The sequence below is a fragment of the Schistocerca cancellata genome, chromosome 7, assembly GCF_023864275.1.
Source record: "Schistocerca cancellata isolate TAMUIC-IGC-003103 chromosome 7, iqSchCanc2.1, whole genome shotgun sequence".
Lineage (NCBI taxonomy): Eukaryota > Metazoa > Arthropoda > Insecta > Orthoptera > Acrididae > Schistocerca > Schistocerca cancellata.
In genome coordinates, this window is record NC_064632.1 from 106,598,853 (window position 1) to 106,612,406 (window position 13,554).

Consider the following 13,554-nt stretch of genomic DNA (forward strand, 5'->3'; position numbering starts at 1 on the left):
GAAGGACGTCCACAATATTCAAGAGCTGTCTATCTTTATTAAATGGCATTGCAGATTCAGTTTTTATGCCATTTCAATCAGAATCAAATCGTGTGATTGACCGGTATAAATTCATGTCATAAACAATGGGAACCATGATGTACCACTTCGCGAATAAAAAGCAAGTGACAACTGAAACCACCAACCTATCGGATGTAATTTGATAATTTGTGGTGGTTCACACGTGGATTGAAATGCAACTGCAAATGAAAATTCGTTATGTTAATGGTTCTTCGGACTTATTATAATATACCTGGCTGCCAGCTCCAGCATTGCCCTGGTGTCCATTTCTCCAATTTTCTATTAGAATCGAAAACAAAAAATGAACTGTGTTTGTTGCATAATATCGAAAAAATTTCATCTCCGTTTATCCATGAAACCATATTTGAATTTATGAAATAGACGTACAAAGAATTATGCACAATGTACAAATTTGTAAGCACAGTATCCATATTAAGAAATATAGTATTTGCACGCTGGACGGAACTGCTTCATGTGCCTATGTCGCAATTTTGTAAACGTCTCTCTGGCAACGCCTCTTCACATCTCTGTAGACACTGTTGTTTTCGCCTACAGCTGTTTGCGCTTCGCAGTTGACAGCTGTCAGAGATGCTTCCAGGTGTCAAGGATTTCCTTAAGTTGACACGACTATAGGATCTTCTTAGTAGTAAAGGGTAACTGTATCAAGGCTTCACACATGATGCGGCATTTTTTCATGCGTCTCAGTGATTGTGAAGTCATACCTCTTGAACCATGTTGCCGTACAATGACATATTTGTGTAGGTACATTCACCAGCATACGTGGATACTTCCTGCCAAATGTGTTGCAATGTGAGTTAGTAGCAAAGAAGCAATAAATTTAAATGTCATGAATGATGCAGTAGTTTTTCACGCTCCTCAGTTTTTCTGACCACAATCTCGTGAACCCTGAGTGTCACCGTGATACAAAAGTAAGTGCATTTAGCGTCATATGCGGATCCTGCAAGCGAAATGTGTTGCGAATAGACTTAGTAGCGCAGAAGTAACAGATTTAAACGTCATGCATCATGCGACACGTTTTCATGCGTCTCATTGTTTGTGTCGGAATATCTCCTGAGCTATGATCGCTAGATAGTTCTTACACCAACAGAAATTGTTGCCTGTCACTAAGGGATATGCGTACCAAGTTTGGTCGAAATATATCCAGTGGTTTGGGAGGAGATGTGGAACATACATATACACACCTTCACACACACATACAGCCATTTTTATAATAAGTATGGATATAGTGGATATCGTAGTTATAGCACACAAGCATCCGAAATTATTATGTTCGGTTATTACTCGTACAGAGAATATCTGGATTTTGTGTCTTCGGTAGACGTAACTTTCTATGGACTTACGAAGTGGTACATCGTATTTCGTGATTCCCATCATTTATGAGATCAATGTATACCATTATAATATAACAAACTGATTATTCTCGAGAATTATATAAACTGCAGTAGCATTTAATGTCGAAGACAGTGCTAAGAACAACTTGACATTCTTTAAACATTGTAGATGTCATGCATGCTGCGTTCTTTTTACTTGAACCAGAGCGCATTTTGCTATGGACAGAAGTGCCACTCCTGAAAGGGGTTCATGACTCTGGGTAAATCTGTAAGATGTGTTTCTGATAACCAGTCACGCCAGCGAAATGGAGACAGACTTCGAGAGTGGTGACGCTATTATTTGTGTGATAGTTCCGCTTTTGCTTGCTGCAGCTCCGGAGGATGCGGAAAATACATCACAAGGGAATGACCGTTGGCTCACTTCAAGAATTAAATTCCCAGCCCGGCGAGCGGATCGGCGGTTCGAGTTTCTTCTACGAAGCCTGCGCTACGGCGATTCACAAATGCAGCTGTTGCTTCTGTTTTGTGGAACTCGGCTTCGAATTGGATCTTTGGTTGAATATTTTGCTATTGTCTGGTTTTGTCCATTGGTACTGATTTGAGCTCGTGTTACTTGCAAACATAACGTTCGCTCTCTGCTGCTGTGTTTCCGTTAGTTTCGATCTTGGTATCTGTATGCTACGTTGTTCGCAGATGACCTACCACCTAGGTTGTGACATTCTACGACATATGAGTTTTCATCCTTTTCAGTCATGAAAAGGAGATTTGTACAGCAGCTGCTACAAACGGTGCAGTAATGAGGAGCAGCGTCAACTTGAAAATTGTATCTGATTTTGTTCTGAATTTTTCATAATTTTAAGAGATCAGTAGCAAGTAGTCATAGGAGTAAAAGTATTTCATGTATGGTTTACGCACGTGTTCTGCAATGAATATTTATAAAGAGGATTTCTCAATAGTTTAGATACTTTCCTAAACATTATGGGCAACGGCCTTACCGCAGTGGATACATCGGTTCCCGTGAGATCACCGAAGTTAAGCGCTGTCGGGCGTGGTCGGCACTTGGATGGGTGACCATCCAGGGCGCCATGTGCTGTTGCCATTTTTCGGGGTGCACTCACCTTCGTGATGCCAACTGAGGAGCTACTCGACCGAATAGTAGCGGCTTCGGTCACGAATACCATCATTACGACCGGGAGAGCGATGTGCTGACCCTTTTATCCGCATCCTGCACTGAGGATGACACGGCGGTCGGATGGTCCCGGTAGGCCACTCGTGGCCTGAAGACGGAGTGCTAAACATTATAAATAACAGTTGATCAGAAAAAATACTTTAATTCGGCGGGTTGGTAGGGTAACCTGGTCACTGATTGCCATTACATTATCCATTGCGCTCTACTACACAGTGCAGTGTTTAGCTAGCCGCTCTGTGCGAGTGGTACCTCTAGGGCATATGTGACTATCGCAAATGAGTTTGTCCATAGCTGTATGCATATCGCAAAATCATTGGCTGCATCGCTATGGTATTCTGCGTAGGATAATAAGCTCAAAAGAAAATAAATGGCAAAATTTCATCGCCTTACTTCTGAGGATAGGCGCTAATATAGCATGCTTTGAGTGTACAGCACTAGTGGGTTCACATCTCTAATATCTAGCAGCAATGAACGCAGGACACGAATTTTCATTCTTTTTACGTTTTTTTCATGTTTTCCACCATATCACGACACGACAGCTCGCTGCCACTCTGAAAGAAAGTGCTGCACCCGCACTAGCTATGTCAGTGTTTAGCCCTATGAAGCCCAGGGATTTAGAAGCGAAACTATACTTGCACTCTTTTAAAAACTGCTCCTGGCAGGTCTCGAGATCTGACCACCAACAGTCTCCGATATCTGATACTTTTTGCCTTTCGTCTGAGAATCTGTACTGGAGAAGTTTCCACATTCTTACCTTATTTCACTTGAATGGCTTTTGTGAATGCAAAATGATGTGTAGTTTGCGGCATTGCTCGTATATCATCGGTGTTCTTGTTTTTTTTTTGTCGTTATAAGGAAAGTCAGTGAATATCTACTTTTTATCGTAACCAATTAAGCATCAATACAGCAGCCGTTTTTTTTAAACAAAACGAAATGTTTTATATTGTTGTGCAATAGCACTGGCCGTAGCCATTCAGGTATTCTGCCAGTGTTTCAGAATGTAGCCCATCAGTTTCCTTCTTATGTTGCTGTGCTTGCATAATGTGAATTGCAAGATGGCATTGTGTATCTTTACAACAATATGTATCATATCTAACCAAACAGGGATAAACAAATCCACATTAAGGATTTGATCTGTGAGCAACTGACTTATGATTCGATGATGATTCGAGGACATTCCTAGTGATGTATAATCAGCTGGTTTTTTTTTTTGGCTTTATAGTTAGACAATGATAGCAGAGATGAAAATATTTTCGCCTACAAAAAAAAAAAAAAAAAAAAAAAAAAAAAGGCGAGTGAAACCGAATCACATGTCACAAAAACTACCTTCCAGGTTTTCCTTTGGTTTCTTGTAAAACATGTAGTTTTGCAGAGAAATCCATATGCTGTGCAGATTTCTGTATCGTATAACACTTACTGCCAGTTTCGACTGGCAATAATATCCAGCCTTGTAGTAGCAGCAGCTTGCACTTCAATGAAGAAAAGACTCAATGAGAACAACGAATTCAACTTTATAATACTACAGAAAGAAGGTATGATCAGGTTGCTTATTTGTCACTAAAGAAGGCTTTCGGAAGATATTCGCACTGTAACACAGCTGCAGAATCCTTCTATAAGAAATTATTGTGCGAAATTCTAGCCTGAGCACGAAACCAACGATAATTGTTTGCAATTATAACATAAAAAATAATTCTGTATTATAAAAATGTTTTCGTGAAAACAACCGAATATTTGGAAATACAGCATAGGACGTGGTATATGCTATCTCATGTAGTTACTCAACGGTCTGACAGACAACCGCTGCTCATGTAGTATATAAGATCCATGCACTTTTCACGTAACTGTTATCAGTGGATGTTAGGAAATGAAATGTGGAAAAACAGTAGATGAATATCAGATTCCCATTGAACTCAAAGGAAAGCAGGGAATACTGCATTTGTGCAGTAACGTTTATGGGAAAGATAAGGAGACAGATTGACTTCACAAAAACAATGATGTTGACAGTACCTACGGAGGAAAACTAACGCCACGAAACATTCGGAACGTTGTACAATAAGTTTGAAGTCTCATTCAGTAAAAAGTCTGCTAAGAATGAATAGACATTTACAGTTTAAAGGTGGAAGAGAATTGTATGAAGAAGAGTTCGGCTTCACAAAACACAAGTGATTGAACTGATACGATAAATATGGGAAAGATACCTAGAAGTAGGTAGGGAAGTTTGAACAGATTTTGTTGATTCAGAAAAAGCCTTTGGTAAACCAAAATTTTAGATATCCAGAAGCAGATTGAAGTTAACTAGAAATAAATTTTGACTAATAAGCAGACTGTATACGACACGAGTGAAAGGAAGGATAGGAAGTGAGATGACACAAGGACTTAAAATTGGCAGACAGGTTACAGATGGTTATTATCTTTCAGCTAACTGACTTCGTCCGAACATGCCTCGGAAGGCATAGCGGACCGACCGAACGCCATGTTATCCTCGGCCCACAGGCGTCACTCGTTGCGGATGTGAAGGGACGTATGGTCAGCACACCGCTCTCCCGAGCATTGTCAGTTTTCGTAACCGAAGCAGCTACTTCTCAACCAAATAGCTCCAGGGCTGAGTGCACCAACCTTGCCAACAGCGGTCTACAAACCAAAACGGTGACGCATGGAAGTGCTAGCCAATCTCGACAGCGCTTAACTTTGGTGATCTGACAGGAACCGGTATTACTGCTGTGGCAAGAGCATTGGCTGTTATCTTTCCACTACTCTGTTTAATATCTGTTTAGATGATTTGTTTATAAAATGGTTTCCAAGAAAAGTGATTTGATAATAAGAGGGAGCGTAATCAAAAGTATTAGATATGCTGATGACATGGTATTACATGGCTGATGAAGCAATTAACAATATGTTAAAAGACTTTAGCAATAACTGTGAGGAATACAGAATGAAGATGAATGTGGAAAAAGAGTAAGACAGAGGTTTTTTCTATGCAAGAAAGGAAGGTAAAAGTGGAGATTTGTGATGAGTTTATGGAAAAAGCCCATAAGTTCAGGTAATAAAGAAATTAAAAAAGTGAGCTATTACACAAGCGATATTTAATGGAAGGAGAAGTAATTCTGTGGACTGATGACCTCAGCAGTTCAGTTCCATAGTGCTCAGAGCCAGTAATTCTGTGGTCCATTAAATAAACAATTCAAGAGAAGACTAGGGACGTGTTTTGTAACGTATACTGGTCTGTATGAAGCCAGATTATGGGCACTACGAAGGAGAGAGGAGAAATCCTTAGATGTTTTAGTATGTGGATTTGAAGAAGAATGAAAGATATGAAGTAGGGAGATAAAATAAGAATGGGATTGTGTTGTGCAGGACGAGTGAGAAAAGATAAATACAGGAAATAGTTGATGGGAGGAAAAGAAATTGTCTACGAAGCTGGGTGAGTTGAATTTGCATCACAGTATTTTTATCAAGGAAGCTCTCCAAACGGCTGTATGTACTTGAGATGTTATTTTATTTTATTTTGACTATCAATTTCGGCATTTCAGTATGCCACCTTCATACTGCATATGCACTTCATGCACAGAAATTCAGATATACCGATAATGACATACTGCAGCCATCAGCGTCTGGATGCCACGAATTCGTTATTCGAGTGCTTCGTTCGAAGACTTAGGAAGACTGATAGTTGCATTCGAGTCTTCGAAAGAAGCGCTCGAGTAACAAATCCACGGTATCCACTCACTGATGGCCCCACTATGTCACTATCGGTATATCTTGTGAGGTAACGGGCGAGTTGTGGCGCCCTGAAAATATTCTAAGTTCGCAGTTGGCGTGGCCGCGGCTCGTCGGGGGCCGCGTGGTGCCGAACGCTAGCCGGGGTACAGGCCGACCACTTGGCTGGCAATTCCTTGGTGGCGCTGTGTCCATTGAAGAGACTTGTACGCCGAGAGTGCCAAAGATGGCGGACTGTGTGAAACCTTAATGGCAGCCATTTCACAGTTCGTATAGAAATTAATAGCAGTCAGATGAATCATGATACCTCAAAAAGAAACATCTACATTATTTGCACGACGATTCTGATGGTGTAAGCAGATTTTCAATATCTTTATTAGTTTAAAGTTTAACATCTGACTGTAAATTATACAAGTAATGCCCAGCAACGAATTTCCAAAGTATAAACGGTTCATCTGATTTCGTCGATCAATGTGTCTTTAGGAAGCTATTGGTGTAAACCTAAGTTGTTGTGAATTACAGCCGTGAAACTTGAATAATACATGTCCAATTACTATTAATCATGTCAGGCCGTAAGTACTCTACAGTTACGAAAAAAAAAACGGTAGCAGCATGCTTAAAAATATATTTATATTTCTATGTCTTTGTTTATATCCGATATATAATATTTATGACTAAATTGGTTAAATATTTACTGTGCTTTAGAAAGTACAGAGACATTAGGCTACTGGCCTACTTTTGCTTGCTATGCCTTTGATATATATTTATTTAATTTGTTTATATATTTAATAATGTGTGTTAGTGTGTGTTTATGGTTCAGCCATAGGATTATTTATTTAATTTCAAGTTATTTAAATGTAAATCCAGTATTTCGAATGTGTTTCATTATGTTTGTGAGTGTGCGTTGGCTTTAGGACATGGCGGGAACGCTCGAGCCAATCACAGCGCTCGTTACTACAGCAGGCGACTACCTGGGGGAGGAGCATCGTTGGGAGGAGGACGCGGCAGTTCTGGACAGTACGGGAGAGGACACGAGACAGTCCTGAACAGTGTCGCGCGACAGATTCACAGTCGCAGGAAAGACTTGCAGAGTGGAGCAGTTTTGTGCGTGGTCGCGGAGGATAGAAAGATTTCATAGTGCCGACTTATACACTTTTCAGATTTCCATGGCATCTGCAGTGAAGACATAGTATGCGTTTAGAAGTGAATGTCTTGTGAGCCATGTTGTTGTTCATAACTAATTACGTGAAGTAGCAATCTATTGTTTCCCTGTTATTCAACTTACATTTTATTTAATTGCTAGGCCATCAACACCAATAAATGTTTTACAGTAATAAAGGGCATTCTGAAAGGTACTTCTGCTGTCGTACCCATGATTAAAAGGTATTAAAATAGTACCTGCAGAATTTATTTAATTACAATCTTTCATTTATAAATGTCTATTCATCCAAAATTCGCAACTGCCGAGTGACATGAACCTTCGACCATTCGATTCATGTGTGTATTCATATTGTATACTGTAGACTCAGCAGTATTTGGCCTGTAATGCGGCAACTATGTATCCCAGCAGCTAGTGAACAAAACCAGCCAAAACTTTCAATATTTCACCCTGAGTCAGAGGGTACATAGATCAGGGCCACGCAACATTTCATCATTATTTGAAAGCCCGCAATCTGAACGTCTGTATATGAAGTGTACATGGGGCCTGAAAAAACATGCTGAAATGTCGAACGAGGCAGTCAAAATAAAAGAAAATAACGTCTCAAATATGTACGGCTATTTGGCGATCTTTGTGGTGTCACCGCCAGACACCACACTTGCTAGGTGGTAGCTTTTAAATCGGCCGCGGTCCGCTAGTATACGACGGACCCGCGTGTCGCCACTGTCAGTAATTGCAGACCGAGCGCCACCACACGGCAGGTCTAGAGAGACGTACTAGCACTCGCCCCAGTTGTACAGCCGACGTTGCTAGCCATGGTTCACTGAGAATTACGCTCTCATTTGCCGAGACGATAGTTAGCATAGCCTTCAGCTACATTTGCTACGACCTAGCAAGGCGCCATTACCAGTATAGATATTGAGATTCTATTAATGTATCATCAAGAGCGATGTTCTACAGATGTGGATTAAAGTTAAGTATTCCAGAAGCTACGTACTTTTCTTTATAGCATTCATTACGTATCCTGTTTCAGACCTCACGCCAGCCTGCGTGAGTTTAAGCGCGTGCCTTTCGGCTTCCTCTCATTGTGTCTAGGCTGTCTTGTCTAGACACAACAATCTTCTTTGATAAATATTTGACCAGGCGCTGTCCCGGGTTGACAAAGTATCAAGAGATTTTGCATGATAAAAGATGTACTAGAAGGAATATCAAGTGTGAAATTGGGCAGAGGAAGATGTAGAGAGGAGCTAAGTGACAGCACTCAGACACACTGAAGCGCCAAAGAAACTGGTATAGGCATGCGTATTCAAATACAGAGACATGTAAACAGGCAGAATACGGCGCTGCGGTCGGCAAAGCCTATATAAGTCAAGTGTCTGGCGCAGTTGTTAGATCGGTTACTGCTGCTACAATGGCAGGTTATCAAGATTTAATTGAGGCTGAACCTGATGTTCGAGTCGGTGCTCGAGCGATGGGACACAGCATCTCCGAGGTAACAATTAAGTGGGGATTTTCCCGAACGGCCATTTCACGAGCGTACCGTGAATATCAGGAATGCGGTAAAACATCAAATCTCCGACACTGCTCCGACCAGAAAAAGATCCTGCAAGAACGGGACCAACGACTACTGAAGAGAATCGTTCAATGTGATAGAAGTGCAGCCTTCCGCAAATTACTGCAGATTTAAATGCTGGGGGGTGGCCGAGCGGTTCTAGGCACTACAGTCTGGAACCGCGCGACGGCTACGGTAGCAGGTTCGAATCCTGCCTCGGGCATGGATGTGTGTGATGTCCTTAGGTTAGTTAGGTTTACGTACTTCTAAGTTCTAGGGGACTGATGACCTCAGAAGTTAATTTCCATAGTGCTCAGAGGCATTGGAACCGTTTAAATGCTGGGCCATCAACAAGTGTCAGCGTGCGAAGCATTCAACGAAACGTCGCCGACATGGGCTTTCGGTGCCGAAGGCCTACTCTTGTACCCTTGATGACTGCACGATACAAAGTTGTATGCCTCGCGTGGGCCCGTCCACACAGATATTGGACTGTTGATATCTGGAAACATGTTGCCTGGTCGGACGAGTTTCGTCTCAAATTGTATCTAGCGGATAGACGTGTACGGGTGTGGTGACAACCTCATGAATGCATGGATCCTGCGTGTCAGCAGGGGACTGTTCAAACTGGTGGATGTTCTGTAATGGTGTGGGTGCGTGTGCAGTTGGAGTGATATGGACCCCTGATACGTCTATATACGACCCTGACAGGTGACACGTACGTAAACATGCTGTCCGATCACCTGCATCCATTCATGGTCATTGTACATTCCGACGGACTTGGGCAATTCTAGCACCACAATGCGACACCTCACACGTCCAGAATTGCTACAGAATGGCTCCACTAACACTCGTCTGAGTTTAAAGACTTCGGCTGGCCACCAAATCCAGAAATGAACATTATCGAGCATATTTGGTATGCCTTACAACGTGCTTTTCAGAAGAAATCTCCACTCCATCGTAGTCTTACGGATTTGTGGACAGCTCGGCAGCATTCGTGGTGTCATTTCCTTGCAGCACTACTTCAGACATTAGTCGAGTCCATGTTACGTCGTGTGGTGGGGCCTTTCACGATTTTAGGCAGTGTAACCTCCCCACAAAAATGTTGAAAAAACAATATTAAAATGTTAATGGAACCAAGTGTAACCTCCCCGTAATTTTTTAAATGATATGAATTGAATAAAAAATGCAAATAGTCCCATATGTTAGCTTCCCACAGTAATAAAAGTCAATGATAATAAAAATGTGCAAAAATGTTAAGTCCCACAAAATTAACGTTATGCTAAATCTGATAAATCTTATAAGGCCAGCTGCGCTAACCTTAGGCCCTGTGCAATAACCAGCGTGATAAATTGATTCTTGGAGGAAAAGCGAAGGAAATTTTCTTTAAACTTAAGTAAATTTTTTCTTTAACGAAATGCAAGGGAAATATTGTTTCCAAAAGGATTGTTTGTTAAAATGCTTAGTTTGAAAACAAAATTATTATTGGGGCGATTCTTGAACAAATTAGTTACAGTTAATTTACATTACATTATCAGATGTGCGCAAAGCTGCTTCATTACCTTATTTAAAAAATATACCTCGTCCTGAATCTCGACCAGAGTCCCATGTCGGCGCCCGCCGACTCCTCACACAACAGCTAACTCGCAACTGCAACTACCGACTACCTACATGCAACTGAACTGAGCTTTCGCGCGGTCAAGCGCAGACTAGCAACGATAAATAACTCTCTGGTCAGAGATTCTCTCATGGCTCGCCACCGCTGCACCAAACACACCTTGATTTGTTTGTTTGTTGTAGAAAAATACTAGAGAGTACTGCAGTGCGTGTGCACTTTTGTCATTTGTCAATGTGATTTGTAATCATTAGGTTTATTTGTCGTAAAAAATATTAGAGAGTTTTTCAGTGTGTGTGCACTTTATGCCATTTGTACTCATTAAGTATATATTTCGTGGTTTTCTGATATGTTCTAAACTACCGTACATGTGCACTTATGTCATTTGTCCATGAGATTTGTTGTGGAAACTTTGAAGAATTTTTCAGTGCATGTGCACTTGTGTCATGAGTTAATATGCTTTCTACTGAACTTCAGTGCCTGTGCACTTTTCTCATTTTTCAATATGATCTGTACTCATTCTGTATACATTTTGCACTTGTGTCAATTGTTACTCATTGTATATACATTTCCTCATTTGCTGATATATTCTCAACTGCAGTGCATGTGCACTCGTGTCACTTGTCAACATGATTTTTTTGCCATTCTGTTTATTTGTTTTGAAAATGCTAAGAAGTTTTTCAGTGCATGTGCACTTATCTAATATGTTTTGTACTCATTGTATATGTTTTTTTGCCCTTGTCTGATATATTTTGTACTCGGTGCATGTGCACCACATTTCATTCATGTTCTACATTTGTATATATGGTGTAATTGTAAAGTTAATTAATTAAGAAAAAAATTGTTGCTCATGGTAAGTCCAAATGACTCACCATCGCTGCCAAATTTGTGCCCCCCCCAGTGGAGGGTTATGAAACGCGTATGTATTCAGTACAGCGATGGCGAGCCATGAGAGAATCTCTGACCAGAGAGTTATTTATCGTTGCTAGTCTGCGCTTGACCGCGCGAGAGTTCAATTCAGTTGCATGTAGGTAGTCGGTAGTTGCAGTTGCGAGTTAGCTGTTGTGTGAGGAGTCGGCGGGCGCCGACAACTAATTTGTTCAAGAATCGCCTCAATAATAATTTTGTTTTCAAACTAAGCATTTTAACAAACAATCCTTTTGGAAATAATATTTCCCTTGCATTTCGTTAAAGAAAAAAATTACTTAAGTTTAAAGAAAATTTCCTTTGCTTTTCCTCCAAGAATCAATTTATCACGCTGGTTATTGTACAGGGCCTAAGGTTAGCGCAGCTGGCCTTATAAGATTTATCAGGTTTAGCATAACGTTAATTTTGTGGGACTTAACGTTTTCGCACATTTTTATTATCATTGACTTTTATTACTGTGGGAAGCTAACATATGGGACTATTTGCATTTTTTATTCAATTCATATCATTTAAAAAAAATTACGGGGAGGTTACACTTGCGCAGACTAGCAACGATAAATAACTCTCTGGTCAGAGATTCTCTCATGGCTCGCCACCGCTGCACCAAACACATACGCGTTTCAGCAGGTGTGCCCTTTTCTTTGGATCTTCAGAGTAAAAGCATCTTACGGAGCTACGAAAAGAATGGTGAAAAGCTGGGTAGCCTGGAGAACGCTGTACTTGCAGTGATGGACGAGCCTTATGGACACAAGACATCAGTTTCGATTAGGAAACCTGCATTTTTTTTCTCTCAGATTCCTGCAGCCGCGGCTCACCGTGTTGTTCTTGAAGGAGCCGTGGAAGCGGTGCCGCGGGAAGAGCAGCTGCCCGGGTCCCAGCATGCGGCCCTTGACCCAGGTGCCCATGAAGCGCGTGCCGGACTCGACGAACGCGTAGGTGCCCAATCCGTGGCGTAGGCCGCGGTACCACGTGCCCTCGTACTCGTCGCCGTTCGGGTAGTAGTACGTGCCGTAGCCGTGGCGCGCGTCGTACCGCCAGTCGCCTGTCACAAACCACACACTTGGCGCACGGCGATCTCAGTTAGCTCTTTTTCCACAGAGCGACAGGTGAAATTGTGAATAATCTCTTCGAACCAATAGAGTAGCTTATTATTATTATGGGGATAACTCGTTAAATACTGAAAAGGCAGATTTTGTTGGTTTCGATTTATTGAGACATAGATGCATCGACTGGAGTGAAAATTGGACGCTATCATTGCCTTGCTACTTGCAGAGGGTGGTATGAATCCTGCATTCCTTTCTAATAGGGGACGATTCCAGGAGCTGTCACGTTTATGAAATAAACGTGATCGATCTGGAATGATGCTGAACCGATTGGTAATTGTTGTTGTAAACTTTGATTAACAATTCCAGAATATTGACAGCTCGGAGTCTTAAGTTTCAAATGATAATAAAAAACAAAACAACGAAACAAGGTAAGCACGATTACATTTGTAGTATGGTATCCTGTTGTATTCTGTGTACCACAAAGGCTTTCATTGAGGTATTACAAGGAATGTTTGTCCATAAAAGGTGGCTTTGTAATGTTTTCCACTGCAATGAGAAAAGTGTCCAAAATTTACAAAGACAACTATGATGGTTTGACTCGTTATTTCAGAGTATACATAGCCCCCCACTTCCACATTTGGCGGTGCAAGAAATCTTTTATCTCAGGCAGTTGTGAGTTTTTGAATTTGAGATACACTATATTAAACAGATGAAGGTGTGTTTTATTTTTATCATGATGGCCAACGGTCCTAATGAAGTGTCTACTTTTCTGTAACATTCCATTGAGGGTTTCGTCCCCAAAACACGAAACATGAGAGAACTCTACTTGTTAGGCAATGCATATGGAGACCAAATTCGCACTCATTCGGTTATAAGAGTGTTATTGATCTTGAAAGTGGCAAATATGACTAAGTCTGTCACTAATTCTCCATTAGGGGGC

At 41.2% G+C, this 13,554-nt stretch overlaps 1 protein-coding gene and 1 pseudogene across 1 annotated transcript in view; one reads left to right on the forward strand and one right to left on the reverse strand.

Annotated features, from left to right (window-relative positions):
- Positions 1–13,554, reverse strand: part of LOC126092656 (radial spoke head 1 homolog) — a 179,756-nt gene that overhangs the window by 98,489 nt on the left and 67,713 nt on the right. Inside the window, exon 3 of the mRNA XM_049908378.1 lies at positions 12,384–12,610. Within this exon, the coding sequence (XP_049764335.1) occupies positions 12,384–12,610 (227 nt within the window). The remainder of the gene's footprint in view (positions 1–12,383; positions 12,611–13,554) is intronic.
- On the forward strand, positions 2,394–2,511 carry LOC126092986 (5S ribosomal RNA; annotated as a pseudogene).